This window comes from Pempheris klunzingeri, unplaced genomic scaffold (assembly GCF_042242105.1).
Source record: "Pempheris klunzingeri isolate RE-2024b unplaced genomic scaffold, fPemKlu1.hap1 Scaffold_63, whole genome shotgun sequence".
Lineage (NCBI taxonomy): Eukaryota > Metazoa > Chordata > Actinopteri > Acropomatiformes > Pempheridae > Pempheris > Pempheris klunzingeri.
This window is the reverse complement of record NW_027254967.1, coordinates 3,266-20,975: the sequence shown is the minus strand read 5'-3', so window position 1 is coordinate 20,975 and position 17,710 is coordinate 3,266. Positions and strand designations below refer to the sequence as shown.

At 43.9% G+C, this 17,710-nt stretch overlaps 1 protein-coding gene across 2 annotated transcripts; it reads left to right on the top strand.

Annotated features, from left to right (window-relative positions):
• The first annotated feature begins 75 nt into the window (after positions 1-75).
• On the top strand, positions 76-13,147 carry LOC139224827 (ER degradation-enhancing alpha-mannosidase-like protein 3). Of its 2 annotated transcripts, XM_070856136.1 has the most exons (20): positions 76-1,258; positions 1,368-1,413; positions 1,684-1,784; positions 2,002-2,041; positions 2,363-2,475; positions 2,583-2,736; positions 3,213-3,347; positions 4,847-4,952; positions 5,201-5,298; positions 5,664-5,789; positions 5,891-5,974; positions 6,218-6,301; positions 6,722-6,846; positions 7,522-7,693; positions 7,796-7,941; positions 8,059-8,203; positions 8,620-8,811; positions 9,099-9,264; positions 10,028-10,213; positions 11,828-13,147. In XM_070856136.1, exons 1-20 carry the CDS (start codon positions 1,140-1,142, stop codon positions 12,202-12,204), a joined length of 2,715 nt encoding a protein of 904 aa, XP_070712237.1. In that variant the 5' UTR covers positions 76-1,139; the 3' UTR covers positions 12,205-13,147. The 2 variants fall into 2 exon arrangements, with proteins under 2 accessions (XP_070712237.1, XP_070712236.1); XM_070856135.1 differs by having other exon boundaries at positions 7,522-7,941.
• The last annotated feature ends 4,563 nt before the right edge of the window (positions 13,148-17,710 follow it).

Here is a 17,710-nt window from a genome sequence, read left to right as displayed (position 1 = left end):
AAGGCAAGCTGAGGGTAAACAATGCTTTAACCAGGAAGCGGATGTTGTTAACGTTCATCGCTACGTTATCCGGTCTTCAGGGCAGGCTAGCTTAGCAAAATCGCGGCATACGGCGAAATTAACCACTTTATAACCAGAAGGACGGAAAAGATAGTCCGGTCAGGTCCGCTGCTCAACAATGGCGGCGTTTTTTGTCGATTTTTCTTGTGTTTTCGCTCTGTCCGCTGCCACCAGCTCGGCTAGTTAGCACAGTAGGCTAACTGGCTAATTAAACCCTGACAAGTGCTGCTCGTCTGACTGGCTGACGAAAGACTACTGGCAGGAGGAGGACATAATTAACTTGTATCTATAAAGGTTCATACACGGGAGTGATAACAGGTGCCGTTATAACAGGAGCTTCCGAGGACTGTTGGTTTAACTTCTGGCTTAATGAGGTTAATGCAGGTTAATGCAGGTTGTGCGGAGTAAGTAAAAGACTTGAGGAGTATTATTAACACGTATGACAAAGACTGTTTCTTTGGTTCACAGGGAGCCTTAAATGTGACTGTGTAACTTGATATCTGATAAGGGTACACGTTTCCTTGATCGCTGTTGCCTGAAAATATTCATGTCACGTTATACTTTTGCACGTCAACGTGTCACACCTGTGTACAGTGGGTCCGGGTGACAGCATGGAAAAGTAAACAGGTGTGATACACCGATCTGCTCACAGGACCTGGCGCAACTTTGTACGGTAACTAATGCCTGGACTAAAACTAATGCAAAAAGTTACATTTAGATATCTGGTTACTTGAAATAATAACATTCCTACAAAGTATTTAATTGCACTTTTGGCTGCAGGTGCACATATTAAAACGCACATTGTACATGGTGACTTTCACTAACAGTCCTGTTTTTGATGTTTGCTGAGAGGCACAGATTGTGTGTAAGTGGCCAAAATTAAGCAACAAACTAAGATGATTGCACGATGATCTCGGTACCTATTGATGATTAGGTAGTGCATCTTAGGCAAAGCCAAAAAGTGCTTTAACATGACCATAGAGGTATAACATCATTGGCTTGAGGTGTTTGGTTAGGGCCGTGGTAATGACAAGGAATTTGGTCAGTGACTATCTGAGAGCCCAACTATAGTTGTATGTATGTTACTGCGATCCTACCCACTTACCACAATGCCAGCCGCGCTGTTCTTCTTAATGCTGCTTGGAGCGTTATGCAGCCACGGACAGACCATGTCACGGGAGGAGAGGCACAGGTTGAGGTGAGTTGAGAAGAAACACAACCCTCAGTGTAATGTGAAAAAAACAACATTTTTCCCCTAAAAGGTGTTAGACATGCTGACTTGTGTCTGTGTTTTCCCCTCACTAAAGGAACCAAGTGGTTGAGATGTTTGACCACGCATATCAAAATTATATGGTAAGCAATCAGTTTTCACTGGATTTCTTCCCAGAAATTGATTTTTTAGCTTAAGGACCTTGATAATTAATTGTGCTGTTGTCTTGATATTTTGATTTGATTCAGGTCAGTTTAGCAGTTTGGTAATGGTGGATGATAAAACAGCTATTACACTGTTTTCATATTTGGGTATATGTTTTTCATATCAGACTGAGCTGGCCTCCTGATGGGGTAAAAAAAAGAACTGAGGGCCAAAACATTGTGTTAAAAGTGTGTTTATGCGTTTCTCAGGACCATGCGTACCCAGCAGATGAGCTGATGCCACTAACATGCAGAGGAAGAGTACGTGGGCTTGAACCCAGTCGAGGTGACATCGACGATGCTCTTGGAAAGTGAGTAGCACGCGGCCTTTGTTCTTTGAGATTAAATGTATAAATGGTTCAATAGCGTCGTAGGTCTGCAAGAACATTGTCCAAACACATTACCACACCTGGCCGTGGACTTGCTGGTGGCAGATAGTGCTTATACATACTGAATAGATGTCTGGATCTTGTTATTGGGAGAGACAGTCAACACCTTTGGTAAACAGTTTTTGTCTCTCCCTGACAGGTTCTCTCTGACCCTCATAGACACTCTGGATACGCTGGTGGTGAGTACTGGTGTTGTGTGTCTTTCATGTTTGGTTGTCTTACAGTGAGTTTTTTTGGTTATTTTGAGGCTGCATTTAAATTAATAGGACAGAACACAGTGGAGGTATTGATGATATCAGAGTAATACATTACTGTACAAAAATGCTCCATTGATGTTTTCTTTGCTCTGAGTCCTCAACAAATGATTTTATGAAATACTTTGTCTGTGACTGTCTGCAGAACAGCCTGGGTGTTTCAGCCCAGCTTTAAAGCATCACATTTTTTTTTACAATTATGCCAGATTCCCATAACCATGCACTGTATTATTGTATCATTGGCAGCTTTTGAACAAGACGACAGAGTTTGAGGCTGCAGTGAGACGAGTGCTGTCAGATGTGAGGCTGGACAACGACATTGTGGTGTCGGTTTTTGAAACGAACATTCGAGTTCTTGGGTGAGACTATTCATTTATTGTTCCACATCTTACTTACAGTAATGAAAATAACTCCCTGGATTCTGCTGTATGTAATTCTTAATGGGTGTGTGTGTTTGTGTGTTCAGGGGTCTGTTGGGAGGGCACTCCATGGCTTTGATGCTGAAGGAGGGAGGTCAACACATGCAGTGGTACCAGGATGAGCTCCTGCATATGGCCAAAGACCTGGGCATCCGTCTGCTGCCAGCCTTCAACACCAGCAGTGGCCTGCCTTATCCCAGGGTGAGACAAATGCACACAGACAGAAGTTCAGCTACTCAATACTAGAAACATGCGCTACATGCACTGTAGTGTATTTGAGGCAAAGATATTGAACATGAATTGTGTGCATTGTTGTTTTGTCTCGTCATTGGTAGTCTCAACGTTCAATTTTCAAGATATTGTTTTCAAATATGGGATAAGAAGAAAATCTGCACTGTGTTGAAAAAAATTAAATAACATCCTGTTTTAACAACGCCCATATGTGCTATATAAAGAACTATTCGATTTTATTCACCCACTTCCAGTGTTGCAATGTGACAGATTTGCATCATTTCAGATCATGACCACATATTTTCATTTTCTGCTTCACCGCTCTGCTATCAGCTGTCACAGCTGACACCTTTAATGTCTGACTAGTTTTTCATCCACAGTATTTTGCAAACCAAATGTGACTCTAAAAGCAGATTGTAAAATGTTTTTTTTTCCCTGATTGACAGGTGAACTTGAAATTTGGTGTCAGGGGTCCTGAGACGAGAACTGGCACAGAAACAGACACCTGTACTGCGTGTGCAGGAACCATCATCCTGGAGTTTGCTGCCTTAAGTCGCTTCACCGGGGATCCTGTGTTTGAAGTATGTTCATCACATAATAAGATCTTCCGTGCCGACATTAACATGTTGTAATCAACAAAGATTATGTTATCAGTCAGAAATATGAACAGACTTATGCTACTGTTCAGTATTACAGATAATGAAGCAATATAAGATGTTGATTTCATACATATATAGAAGTATATACATTCATCCAGCATATTCAAAATGAGGAGGAAATGCTTATTAGGAATAATTTCATCCTTTGACTTTAAGTTTTTAACTTCAGCTAATTCTTTATTAGCTGAACTGTTATCATGCAGGAAAACGAAACTTGTATTTTCTGCCTGTGGGTCTAACGGGATGGTTGACATATTTAGTAGTGACAAAGCCTTCAGCCATTTGAACAGACATGTACCAGCACTGAACAGCCACACCTACAAGCTTCTCATCTTTCTATGCTTAGCTATAATCCAGGTCACACTTTGTCATTTTATCTTTTTTGAAATCACATTGCAGAGACTTGGTTTTATGAAACCACCCTATTTTTGCCAATACATAAAGTGAAGTATCGCTTGTATTCAGTGAGATCTGATTCAGTGTCCTTTTCCTCTTGTGATAATCTTCACTTCTTTACACAGCTCATATAAACATATATACATATACAGTGTGTTTTTGTATGTAGATGATGAATTAGGTGTAGCAATAGAATATTTTAGTGACACTAATGTAATTGTGGATAATCTCTTCAGAAGATGTCCTGCTTATTTCTTAGTGCAGGTTTTTGTGCGGACACTCTACCATCTTGTACTCTGGAGGAATCACTCTGCTAATTTATGATTCCTTGCAACTTTTTCCTCTCACATCTGTGTCTTCTTTTTAGATCATTGTTAGTTGAAAGAACACTTTTGAGCTTGTATTATGTAAAAAAAAACCCCATTTAAAATAAGTGCTAGTTCCCTGCATACAGTAACAGGCCCTTTTCACAGCAGACATTTTGACTTGTCATAGTAGAAAAAATACAGATGGAACTGATAATATTAACAATGTCTCCGTTCTATTCAAGTGTGCCAGTAAACCACGGGGGTGTGACAGTGAGCCAGCCTGCACTATACCAAGACCCTGAAACTGAGGCAGCTAAATTAATTCAGCCTCAGTCATTTTATTATTTACACAGAGGCTTTTTATAGCTGTTTTACTTGAAAAAGGCCTATTCATGGAAATATGATGAAGTTTAAAATAAGCAGGATGTATACATTTGGGAATTGGAAACCCATAATCTCTTTTCCCCATCGATTAACCTGCTTTTCCCCTAAAAACAGAACAATTGGAATTTTGTCTCGAAGTATTCAAGTATTTCAGAAAAAGTTAGATATTTTTGCCCTGTGCTATGAGTCTCATTCACTTCCTGGCAGCCGTAGACTGCTGATCAAGCAAGTCCTGCTCAATCACTGTAATCTCTCTAGCAGTGGACAGCTACTTCAGATTGATTTTTTTCATTACTTTGTCAATCAATAATGCACCTTTTGTCACACACACAGGCCCATGCCCGGCGAGCCCTGGACTTTCTGTGGGAGAAGAGACAGAGAAACAGCAATCTGGTGGGAACCACCATCAACATCCACTCTGGAGAGTGGGTCCGTAGGGGTAAGAGAGGGCGAGTGAAAGATGAAGACAGTGCATGATTGGATGAGAGGAGGAGGAAGGGGGGGGGGCTTCAGCAGATAATGGAGCGAAGGAAACAGAAAATTAAGTATAGGGGTACAACTCCTTCTGTGGGGGCGAGAGAGAGTATTTGGTTGAACAGAGAGTGGATGGGTAAAAACACACACAACATTTGTTTGTCATCTGGTTTCTCTTGTCTAATGAAGTGATTCATGATTGTGTGTCTGCAGACAGTGGAGTCGGAGCAGGGATTGACTCATACTATGAATACCTGCTAAAGGCCTACATTCTCTTGGGAGATGACCTGTTCCTGCAGCGGTTCAATATTGTGAGAACACACACACACACACACACACACACACACACACACACACACACACACACACACACACACACACACACACACACACACACACACTTGTGCAGACTAATTCAATGCCTTTCTGTCTGCATAATAGCATTTTGTCACAGTGGCGTCTCAACATAAAGCAGAGTTACACGTTTGTGCATTTCAGGATGCTGTTCAGTTCTTCAGCACAGAAGGAAGCATTAAAAATGCCTTTTGAATTTGATAAATACTTTTTCCTCAACCTGTTTTAAGTCCTCAGGCTTACATTGGTCTATTTGTATATACCACCATGCACCATAAGACTGTTATATCCTCAATCCCTTCACTTTGTATGCCCCATTCAGCACTATGCATCTATAATGAAATACATTAGCCAGCCTCCTCTGCTGCTGGATGTCCACATCCACAAACCTCTGCTTCCAGCTCGCACCTGGATGGACTCCTTGCTGGCCTTCTTCCCTGGACTGCAGGTCAGATTGCTATCATGAAAATTTAATCTTTTGTTCTGCCTATATTTGCTTGTTCACCTTCAGTAACGTGGTACGCGCTGTTCATACTGCCCATGTCTCAGGTGTTGAAGGGTGATATCCGGCCTGCCATCGAGACCCATGAGATGTTGTATCAAGTTACAAAGAAACACAACTTCCTCCCAGAGGTAATCTGTCTCTTGAAATACCACATCTTAGTCATTTTTTTTGTGGCGCAGTTAAAGCCTGAGTGTCATTTGACCATGGAGTCAAGTAACCCCATGTGGCTTGTGCTGCTAACCACATCTGTTTAGAAGGGAACAAGCTAGCAACTCACGCGACACTGCTGCATTTTAGCTTCGTCCGCCTGCTCTAATTTCAAAGCTTGCGACAGTGTGCTGACCCCTTTGTCCTTCTCTGTCTATCCCCAGGCCTTCACTACTGATTTCAGGGTACACTGGGCCCAACATCCCCTGAGGCCTGAATTTGCAGAGAGCACCTATTTCCTTTATAAGGTAATTTATCAGCAAAGCCTGACATAATGCAGAAGTTCTCTTTTTACGGCTACGTTACAAAGGTACATGCCTATTATTCTGTGCCAGTTTCTGGTAAATGTTGTTAGCTTGCACTTTAATATAAAGTTTCTCATGTCTGACCAAAATCTCAAGATGCACCAGAACTCATTTAGAATATTTCAGAAACACTATCTCACTTTCTGCAGTTATTAAGCAGCCTCCAGCATTCAGACCACTAATTAGTATTCATAATTAACATGTAAAAATACTTTGCCTTTAGCATTCTGGTGCATGGTAAAAAAAGTTTTATGAGGGAACATGATATGATAAAACGCTGAGGTAGATTGTCTTAAGAATGAAAGTTACATGTGTCTGGAGTATCGTCTGTTATGATCACACTACTGTCCTCTCACCCTCCAGGCCACAGGAGACCCTTATTACTTGGAGGCAGGTCGCACCATCCTCGACAACCTCAACCGCTTTGCTCGTGTCCCCTGCGGCTTCGCTGCAATGAAGGACGTCCGCACCGGGAGCCACGAGGACAGGTGAGGATATAAAGACAGAGTATTTGTATGATGATTTGAATGATGATAGACTACTAAACTGCAAGCGGAGCTGTGTGTCGAAGCATAGTGCCAACGTTGCAATAAACATCACAATCTTATGGTCTTTCTCACAGATGACAAGCATGTTTTCCATTTGTTTCACCGTTAAAAACACCCAAAGTCATAACTTATGGGATTCCAATCAATGGAGGCGAAAGCAACGGCTTTCAATTGCTTCCTGCGATGCACAGCTAGCACAAACTGCTGGCATATTTTGCAGACCTTAATCTGCACTTTGTAGCATTTGAGATAATCAAACCACTTCCTTGTAAATGACTTTGTGATGCCTTTTGTTCACATTTTTCTCAGCTGTGAACACGAGTTCACTTTCACTGTCCCTCTTTTGCATTTTATTTCTTTTAGATATATTTATCATCATTATCAACATAAATTTGATCCTAAAACATTGATGTACCACAGAAAATCTTCCAAGATATGCAGTTTCATATACAGTGTTACCAATGTGCTGATAATGTGAACAAATGCTTGCCTGCAGGTAAGTCAGGCTCTACTTCCCAGTGACCTTAGTGATTATTTGATAAATAAAATAGAAGTTTAAGGTATCCGACCTGTTAGCCCCTTGTGTCATATCTTACACCTCCCCTCTCCCGTCAGAATGGACTCATTCTTCCTTGCTGAGATGTTCAAATACCTGTTCCTGCTCTTTGCTGATGCGGAGGACTTACCGTTTGACGTGGAGGACTACGTCTTCACTACTGAGGCACACCTGTTGCCCCTGTCCCTCTCCACAGCTCCTCATTCTTCAGCGATTCCCTCAAACAGAACGGTAATCAATGTGACACCATCACAGTTAAAATCAGACAAATTGATGCAGCATTTACACGTGCCGGTTGCTAGCAGAGTCTGTAATATGCTTATAATGTCTCAGTCCGAGGAGGAACTGGATGACTCAAACTTTGACTGGACCTGCCCTAACACTCGCCTGCTGTTTCCTGACCCCGCCTTCCCTCGTAACTTGAGAGAGCCAATCCGTAGTGCTGTGGACAAGAGCTGCCCCCGCCCCGCTCCTTACCGGTATGTCCACATCCAGGTTTGAGCCGGTCATGTGTCTGCAGCTATTCTCTATTTTCCCTAAGTACTGTATGTTTTCCATGTTTTTAACGCTTTTCTTCCTCCCCTGCCTCCTCTCAGGGAGCCTGGCATGGGCCGTCCTCCTCTGAGGGCCCAGGACTTTATGGCAAACAACCCCGAACATCTGGAGCTGCTGAGGAGGATGGGAGTCAGTCTCATCCACCTGAAAGATGGCAGAGTGCAGCTGGTCCAGCATGCTACACAGGTAAACAGCGTAGCAACAAGCCTGAACATAAAAAAACACACAATCCAAGGCTGAAATAATTCAGTTAGTAGTTAGTACGGGTGGGATAACTGATGATAGAACCCAATATACTGTTAAATACTGCAAGACAATCATCCCTAAAAGATACAATATCAGCAATATCTCTAGAATCAATGAGGGACCTTTTAAAATGTGAAGATAAATGTATTTATCAAATAGCAGGAACCAATTAAATTGAATTTATTTACGCAGTACGATGTGTGCGATAAAATGCCTGATGTAACAGCTTGTGCAGCTGTACTGGAAGGTGTATTTCTTTTTTCCAAGCTCTACAAATCATGGTGTTCTTTCCGTCCTGGTTTTTAAAAGCCTCTCTCTCTTCCTCTTCTCCCCCACTCTGGCGCACCCACTCCTAGGCGGTGAGTGCGGTAGCAGCAGAGGACGGCGTACGCTTCATGCAGGAGATGATGGAACTGTCCAGCCAGCAGCAGAAAGAGCAGCTGCCTCCCAGAGCCATTCAGATCGTCTCGCATCCATTCTTTGGCAGAGTCGTGCTGACCGCTGGCCCAGCACAGTTTGGCACGGACCTGTCCAAAAGTTCCATAGGGGTGAGTGGGTTTTGTAGCTCCGCCAAGCTGCCAGGTTTCAAATAGGCACTTAACTGAGCTCCTGTTTGTTTTTCCTAAGCGAGCCACTCAAGATTCCCTGGTATTTTTAAGAGAGCACTTCCTCTCCTGGAATATTTTCCGAATTCAAACAGAAGAAAAGATGAGTGCTTGGTTTTAGCACCAGAAGAGAACATGTGGAGTTAGACTGCAGCACTGCGCACTCCATAATGTTAAAAAAATGTTCCTTCATTCTTTGCAACCCATCCCTCCTGTCCTCCTGTGTTCAGGCGCGAGGCTTTGTGACTGTGGCTGAACCCTACAGTGGCTGCACTGAGATCACCAATGCTGAGTATGTCCAGGGCCACATCGCTCTGCTCCAGAGGGGTCAGTGTATGTTTGCAGAGAAGGCCAGACACATCCAGAAGGCTGGCGCCATTGGAGGCATAGTCATCGGTGAGTGAGCTAAGGACACAAGACGGAAGATGGCTACTCAGTGACTAGATAAATGGATTATCTTGAAGACAGCCAGTCGAATAGGGTCCTGCACATTACACGATGACTGAATAATAAAGGAGAAACTCGAGTAAACTTAATAATAATAATCTGCATCTATATATGAATCCCATTACAATACATAACTGTATAACAGTGTATCACAATCTCTCATTTAGACGTTATTTGATAAATAGATGTATTGTTAAACGTTGAATGAGTAGATTTGTGTTTGTAAAAATGTTTTTTGGCTCTTGTGTCCACCATTTTCTTAGCCTCCTCCTCTTGGATGCAGGCCTATGATCTGGCCCCTGATCGCTATTGCCTGGGAGCTACACAGGAACTGGGAACTGCCCAGAAATATCCCGAACACAGAAAAATAAGAAAATACAGGCTCAGGGCATGCTCTCTGTACAGATACAAACACTGTCACACACTTCTAGCGGTTCAGAAGTGATAATTGAGAGGGATTATTTTTATAGTCTATAGATTTTTTTTTTTTCTTTTTGCCCCCGAATTCCCAGAAACGTTGGTGATGTCTTTTAATTGCTTGTTTTGTCTGGAAAAAAGCTCGATCCAGCAATTGTTTGACATTTTTCCTCGTTAAAAAACTTCAGTGATTCGTCTCCTATCAAAGTTCATTTTCTTTCCATCAATTAATCGACTAATTGTTTCAGCACTACTCTCGATCTCACTGATATCCTTTTGCTCCCTTCCCTTCCAGACGACAATGAGGGCAGCAGCAGCGACACAGCTCCCCTGTTTCAGATGGCTGGGGACGGCCGCAACACGGACGACATCACCTTGCCTCTCCTCTTCCTCTTCCACAAGGAGGGCAACATCCTACTGGAGGCGCTGAAGGAGTACAGGGAGGTGGAGGTGCTGCTCAGCGACAAAGCCAGAGACAGAGGTGTGACATTACTTCCCTGATATCCCTCCCAAACTGTTAAAGCTCCTCTCTTTTGTTGCTCTCATCTCCCTTGATAAGATTGATCACATGGGCGTACTTATCTCTCTCCGCCGGCTCAGCCTCATTATGTGCTTGGCTTCATAAAATAAAGATGAGGTGTTGGGATTCAGGCATTATATGAAGTCTCGGAGATTGTGACTCATTCCAAAGCCACCCACGGGCTGTGGATAAAATGGTGGCTGGTGGAGGTTTACACCCTTACCAATATTGCATCTGTGTTCTTTTCCTCTTTTTCCTAATTTGCCAAATCCCTCTATTCCCTGTGGTGGACTGTAACAGTGCCTCTCCTGTCCTCTCTTTCTTGGTTTCTCTTCTTTTTTTTTTCCATAATCCTCTCCCCTTTGGATGAGCAGCAGCCATATTCAAAGGTAAACCTCTTCCTGGCAGCCTGATTGAGGGGAGTAAGTATTCTTTTTCCTTCTTTCTTTGTCTGTTAGCCACACTTTTTGCCCTTTTCCTTTCCCCATTTATCTCTGTTTTCCCACCTTACGGCCAGGCTTTCATCTCTCCATCCCTTCCTCTCGCTCTGCCTTCCAACAACAGGATTCTTTTTGTGTTTGATAGACAAGCTTAGTGCAGTCACAGTGTTGTCAATTTTCTCCATCACTGCTCAGGACATGACAGCTCTTTATGTCATTTTTGTCACTGGAGCAAACAAATAGTTACACATAGCAAGGCTGGACAGTGTGGCAGGCTTTGACCTGAACTGTGCATTCACATGGTTTTTGGAAGACAGTTGAACTCATAATTTGTATTTGGTCAGCTTGTCTTGATTTTATAGAGACTGAATTTTATACTTACTTATATGTCCATGCTTGTGCTACTAAGAGCCCATTAGTATCATTATAAGTCACCTGCTTTAGGTAGAGGATCAGCTGCATAACCGCACACTGGGAGCTGTTTGGGATCTGAGCATCTAAAACTACTGCAGTCTGCAGCAGACGAGATGCTTTCCAAAACAGACTCTTGACCACAAGTCCTTTGGTCCTTTGCCTACCTGTACTTGAATTTACAGAAGTTACAGTCACTTCCTGTTCCTGTCTTCGCTGCAGCCCCGACCGTATAATAAAAAGCACAGACTCGTTCCTTAACACATTTACAATCTACTGTCTAAAGACGCATCTACATTTTTAGAAACTATAACAGATCAAATACGATTTTTTTTCCCCCATCTAACCAGTTTTGTGCAAAATTCACACTATAACTTTTTGCCAGATCTCTTTTCTCAGTTGACTCTCAGTTTGGTTGTGCAGCTATGTGAGAAAGACTTTATCCTGTGGGAAACATGACTCACCATCAGCATCATGCTGTTGTAGTTGACAGCCTCTCGATGAAAACTGTTCTATTTTTGACTGAGAATGGCTACCAGGGGGCACGTCGTACAGATTACCTACTGAGGAGGAGGAAAAGAGCTTTGTGTGTGTGTGTGCGTGTGTGTGTATGAGTGTGCGTCCTGCACATCCTCTTGTATGTTGTGTGCAAGTGTGTGTGTGTGTCTCCTGCACATGCTTTTGTATAACGCTCTTCAGTCTCATACCCCTGCTTTCCTTTCAGGTGTGGATGCGCAAGAAGCGGAGGAAGACTGCATAACTGAGGCAACAACTCCCACCTCATTTGAACCTGTTGGCCAATCGCAAATGAGCATGGTGGAGCTTGACGAATTGGCTCCCGAGGAGGTGACTCCATCACAGGAGGAAGTCAGCCCTGTAGATGAAGACACCAGTCCTGCAGAGGAGGTCAGATCGCCGGAAGAGGAAGCCAGTCCTACAGAGGCTGATGTGGAACAGCCCAAAGAGGAGGAGAGAGACTCTGAGAAGAGAGAGGAGCCTGGGGGCGACACGGACTCAAGCAGCCAGTCAGTGGATGAACTGCTGGCTGATTGGCGGGAAGACTTGGAGGCGTTCCAGCAGATGGAGAAGGATGAGCTCTGACAGTCGTCCAGCGCGTCAGGCCCTGTGACTGAGGTTTGATCCCACTGTGGGGAGAACCCTGGAGGGAACGCATCTTCACACGTCACCAGCCTCAGTCTGATGAAGTCAAAGGACGCTGGAGAGATGTCTTTCACGACTGTTTCTTCCGTGGTCGGTATCACGTGCCAAGGCAGCCCACATACTGTATCTCTGGACCATAAGGGAGTCCCTTTTAGCCTGGTAGACGACGAATGAGAGGCCAGGGTTCTTACCTCACTTTCTCATACAGTTTCTTTGTATCTGTCATAACAAACCCTCATGAATGACATGGACCAGACTGTATGTAACAGCATCTCACTTTCCACTCCAAATTACTTCTCCCACTGTTCCGCTCTCTATGCATTTCTGACTTCTTTTGCTCAAACGAAGGCTGGTCCAACAACGACGTTCTGAATAATTAACCCACCGACCAATTACTTTTATTTAAATGTGATGATTATTTGTGATGATACATTTACTGTCGTCATGGTCTTGGGCCTAATCATGTGTACACATTGATGTGAATTAAGGACTTCATTCATGCGGGGATGTGACTTTGAATAAGCTGCAGGATCTTTTTATGGCTTTATGGTAGACAAACAACACCAAACTTTATCTCTCTGGGGGATTTATGGAGTCATCTGTCAATGTAAATATGTATTTGTCGAGGTGTAATGACTGAAACGGTATAGCGCTGCTTTGCTCAGGCTCTGGTTCACCCCACACAACCTCTTGACCACATTGGGTGGAGCAGACACACCCTCAGCAGCGTGGTGGGATGGATTACACACCCCTCAGCTGCCATAGGGGGGCGCTATATGATCTGTCTGTCATGCTGTAGCTGCTGACTGATTGTAAGGAGCAGAAATTAAGCCAATAAGTTAACGTGATGAAATTAAATAAAAATTAAGAGGGAAATCGGGAAGACTGGTTTGAATCTTTGACTTGATGTTTTTTGATTTGACACTGAATGTTGGGTATAGATGTTGCAGTTTATGAAAACTATGTAAAATGGGAGGAGATTCATGGATTTTCTTGATTTAACTTCTCTAGGATTTAGAGATTGGTGAATTGAAGATGGGGTTTATTTTTTGACTGTAAGCTTTAAATGTTAGATCACTTTGTAATGATGTAAAAGCTGCTCTTAAGCCTGTGGATTTTCAGAGGAAATTACAAGCACACTTTAGAAGTAGGTGGAATATTTGAGTGAAAGGTGACACTTTATTTCTAAATTGGTTCTTTCTTCTTTTTTTTTTTTTTCCAACAGACACGTTTCTATAAAAAGTGGGCAGACACCCACGTAAAATCAGATAAGATCTATTGGAAAATTGTCAGTGTGCACCATAGCATTACTGTCAAACTGATGAAAGCAGTGGTGGAGGAAGTGTTCATCTTTTCACCGAGTAAAAATAGAAATACTTGGTAACACTTAATTCTACTGAATTAAACATACAAAAGTACCATCAGAAAAATATACTTTAAGTATCAAAAATAAAAATAATAGTTTGGCAAAATGGCCCTTCTCAGAGAATATCATTATCATTATTGGCAGCATTTTGGTGTCACAGCTGGTCTAGATGGAGCTAGTTTTCACTCAGTTGATCACGTTTTGTGTGTTAAATATGAATAAGTAAGCAGTAAATATCCAACTTTCAGATAAATGCAGTGGAGCAGAAGTATAAAAAGACATAAAGTAGAAATACTGAGCTCAAATATGCACTTGAGTAAATGGTAACTTTCCACTATTTGATTTAAGTGACACCAAACATGGGATATTTCTTCAAAGAAGGAAATAAAACGAGAAAGGGATGCACTTCCTTCAGAGCACTAGAAATGATTTCCACCTCAGGCTGCCTGTGTGTGAAACACTGAACAGCTCGCGGCGGATCACTCTCATTCCCAGCTCCAGACCACAGCTCAGGTCCAGCACTGATTTCTGAGTTGGTGGGGCAGTCCTCAGCAAGATGGCTGCATTGCTGCGCGCAATAGTGGCATCCTGGTGAAATGACGCAAGCCACAGTTTACGTTCAGTCCTCGAGGCTCTGAGCTCTCCAGTCTCCATAGCGCAGATCCCGCCCGACTCACAGCCGGAAGACCGACCGGGCTATCCTCCAGTGGACCGAGCCGAACCGGTTCATCTGAGTAAGTACCGGCGGGCTTTTACTCGTTAGTCGTCTCCCAGAGGTGTCATTTGTCCTCCGGTGAGAAGCACGCTCCTGCGCCTGGTTTCTGTCTCTCTTTACTCCTCTCTTTTGTTGTTGTTTCCTGAGTGTACCGTGATTACCCGGCGCTTTCCTTCCTGCACACCGTGGCTTCGCATCTGTCGATGTTTTGTTGTTGTCGGCGGGGCTCGCTGCAGCGCTTTATCTCAGCGTTTGTTGTTTTTTTACTGGCGATAAAACACAAGAGGGCTTCAAATGAGATGTGAACATTTCTCGGTGTGTGTGTGTGTGTGTGTGTGTGTGAGTGTGTGTGTGTGTGCTCGCTCGGGTTGGACAGCGTTGGCTCAGCGCATTTCAAATTTTCCACACATCCTGGCTGTCTGTGGCACCCTGTCCCGCTGTAAAAGGCCGTGTGCTGGGGAGACACTCCGCAGAGGGAAGGTGGACCTGGGCTGGCCGAGGCTTCAGGCCGTTAACCTTTGTGGAAATGAAACTATTTGCACACACACACACACACACACACGGAGAGCGTTTGCGCTCCCCGTGTGTGTGGGGAACAAAGCGCCCAGTGTCTCCTTGTAGCGCAGCTGGACACAGCTGTTGAGCCGAGCTGCAGCTCAGGCTCCAGGACAGGACAGGACAGGTCAGAGCTCTGTGGCCACACCAGAGGTTACCTCTGCTGCTGCTGCACAGCCTGTGTGCCTCACAGCTCCCATAACATGACAGGAGAAACCCATTGACCACCACACATAACCAGTAGGCTTTTTTTCTGGGCATGTTTTAGAAACTAGTGAAGGCTTGTTGTTGCTCATTACTGTGTCTGCCTCAGAGGGAAGACAGGAGCTGCTGGATGACAAGAGGAGAAATTGCTGCAGCCAGAATTAGATTTGATACACAGACTCATTTGTGGCTCATTAGCTAAAATGTTGCCTGAGTCTATTTCAAATGTATCCGTGCCCTCTTCCTCAGACACTATTACACACACTACATCAGCAAAGGGACTAGATGAGTTCGCAACTGCCTTCCTGGCTGCTGAGTTGAAATGTGCCATATGGCCATTAGCTACTGTAGATGTTCCCATGTGATCAACACCAGGCCATTACGTCCATTTGGTGTCTGCGCGGCACCCTGGTGTGAAAGTAGGTTGGTGTGGCCGGCATTACAGAGCAGCAGCAGCTTACATCTGGGTTACATAGGTTACGATCAAGTACCGGCAATCCTGTGAGTGGATGTCGCAAGTCCCCCTCCCCGCTTGATTTATCTGCCTGTCTTCATCTATCTGCCTCCATCTGCCTTTCTCTCCCACCCTCCCTCAGTTGCTTATCACAGTGTGTGTGTGTGTGTGTGTGTGATCATGAGTCGTTGCTCACATATGGCTTCTTGGTTCCGGTGGCTACTGAAAGAGACTGAACCGCAAGAGTCTCACTCCTCCTCGCTCGTTTCTCTTCTCCCTCTCTGCCTCTTTCTCCAAGGCAGGAGGCTCTATTCTTAGTCCTGCTCTTCCTCGTCCCCTCAATCATCATCGCCGTCATCTTCCTGACTACCTGTGGCCTCCTCACCTTGAGCTGATTAACGGCAGGTCGAGGGCGATTGTTTGGCCCCTGTTTGGGTCATGATGCAACACCTGTGATGTCACTGTGCGAGGAGGTGGAGGGTTTCCATGGTTACCAGGATGTCTTCTGTGTGTGTGTGTGTGTGTGTGTGTGTGTGTGTGGGTGTGGGAAGGAGTTCCCATGACTGGCTCTTGCATCCAGTTTGCGTTGTGTTCTCTGCGTGGCAGAGCTCAGCGCTGTGGTGTGATGAGGCAGTCTGTATTGCAGTGCAGAAAGCACAAGGCCAGCACAACACGATCCCTCTGGCGTCCCAGTGTCCCTGAGTTTGACTCGCTGGATGATGGGTTTGTCTACCTGGCTGACTAATCAAAGCTCAAGCATCAAATGATGCAGCATGAAACCCGAAAGCTGCATTTGTGTCGTTTTCGTCTGCTTTCTTCCATCTGGTTTGTGTGTGTGTGTCTGCATTGCAGTCGACGTGCAGATCGGTGGATGTGGGATCTTTCTGCCATTGGTGGTCCTCTGACTGCTCGCTCTCTGAGTCAGCAGGGGTTGGCTGTGCAGCCAGTGTGCATGCTCTGTGTGCTTGTGTCTGTACCATGATTAGGCAGCGTCTCTCTGTGTCCCTGACTGTGTTTACTGTGTGGTTTGTGCTCAGAGTCCAGTCAGGATGGGACATGGAGATGGGGTCCATTGCTGATTTAGTTTGCCAGTTTTTTTTCTTTTTCACTTATTCACTTATTTTCACTGTGTGCATCTCTGCAGTGTTTTCCCATCAGACAGAATGCATCTGTTTCCCATCATCATTGTACATAACGCAGATCTCTGACAGGATCTCTGCAGGCCCGTTCCTTGATAATGATCATGATCACAATAACTCCACTGTTGGACTGATGTGAGAAAAGAAATGGAGCGTTAACCCGCCAATAAAAGTCAGTGCATTTAAAATGAAGACAGGTGATGGTGAAAATAAAATCAAAAAGCACTGTCTTGGATTGGGTAGATCTAAATGAGATTGGATGGTTCTTACAACACGGTCAGAGAACAGAGAAAAGGAGTAAAACCTCACATTTGAGAAGCTGCAAACTGGGGCTGTTTGTCATTTTGCTCGAAAAGCTTGTTTTATCTATCAGTCCAAAACCCCCAAAGATTAAACTTATTATATATGGCACAAAAAACAAAATAAAATTTTAGAAATATTTAGCCTTCTTGACTCCAATGATTAACTGCTTATGAAAACAGTCACTGATTGGCTAATCGTCTGTCTGCCGACTAATTGATTGATTAACTGATCAGCCCTGAATTTAACACATTTCAGACAAGCTTTACTTAAAAACCTCCCAAAAATAAAAACCAAAATTGGATTTTGTGTCACTCATATGAAGAATTCGATGTCATGTAATGAGTAACAATGTGCTACGTGACCTGGGACACCTGTGCTACCATCATAAAAATGAATAAGCGTTAACAGAATAAAACATGAAACATCAGTGAAAAAAGTCAAATAAAATTAGTCTCAAGAGAAGTGTGTCAGAATCTGGCTGGTTTACCATCTGGGCTAAATAATTTCCCGGGGAAAACGCTGTTTAGTGACATTTCCCATGTCGTGATACATATTCTGATAATGAATGATGTCAGCCAGCACTACAAGAATAACCTCATGTTGGATGTCATTCGTCTCTTGGACAGCTGATGGAAAAACTGCTGAAGTGTCTATTGAATGAAAGGTTTCCTCGCTGCTGCTCGAGTGTCGCTGTGCAGGATAATAGACAA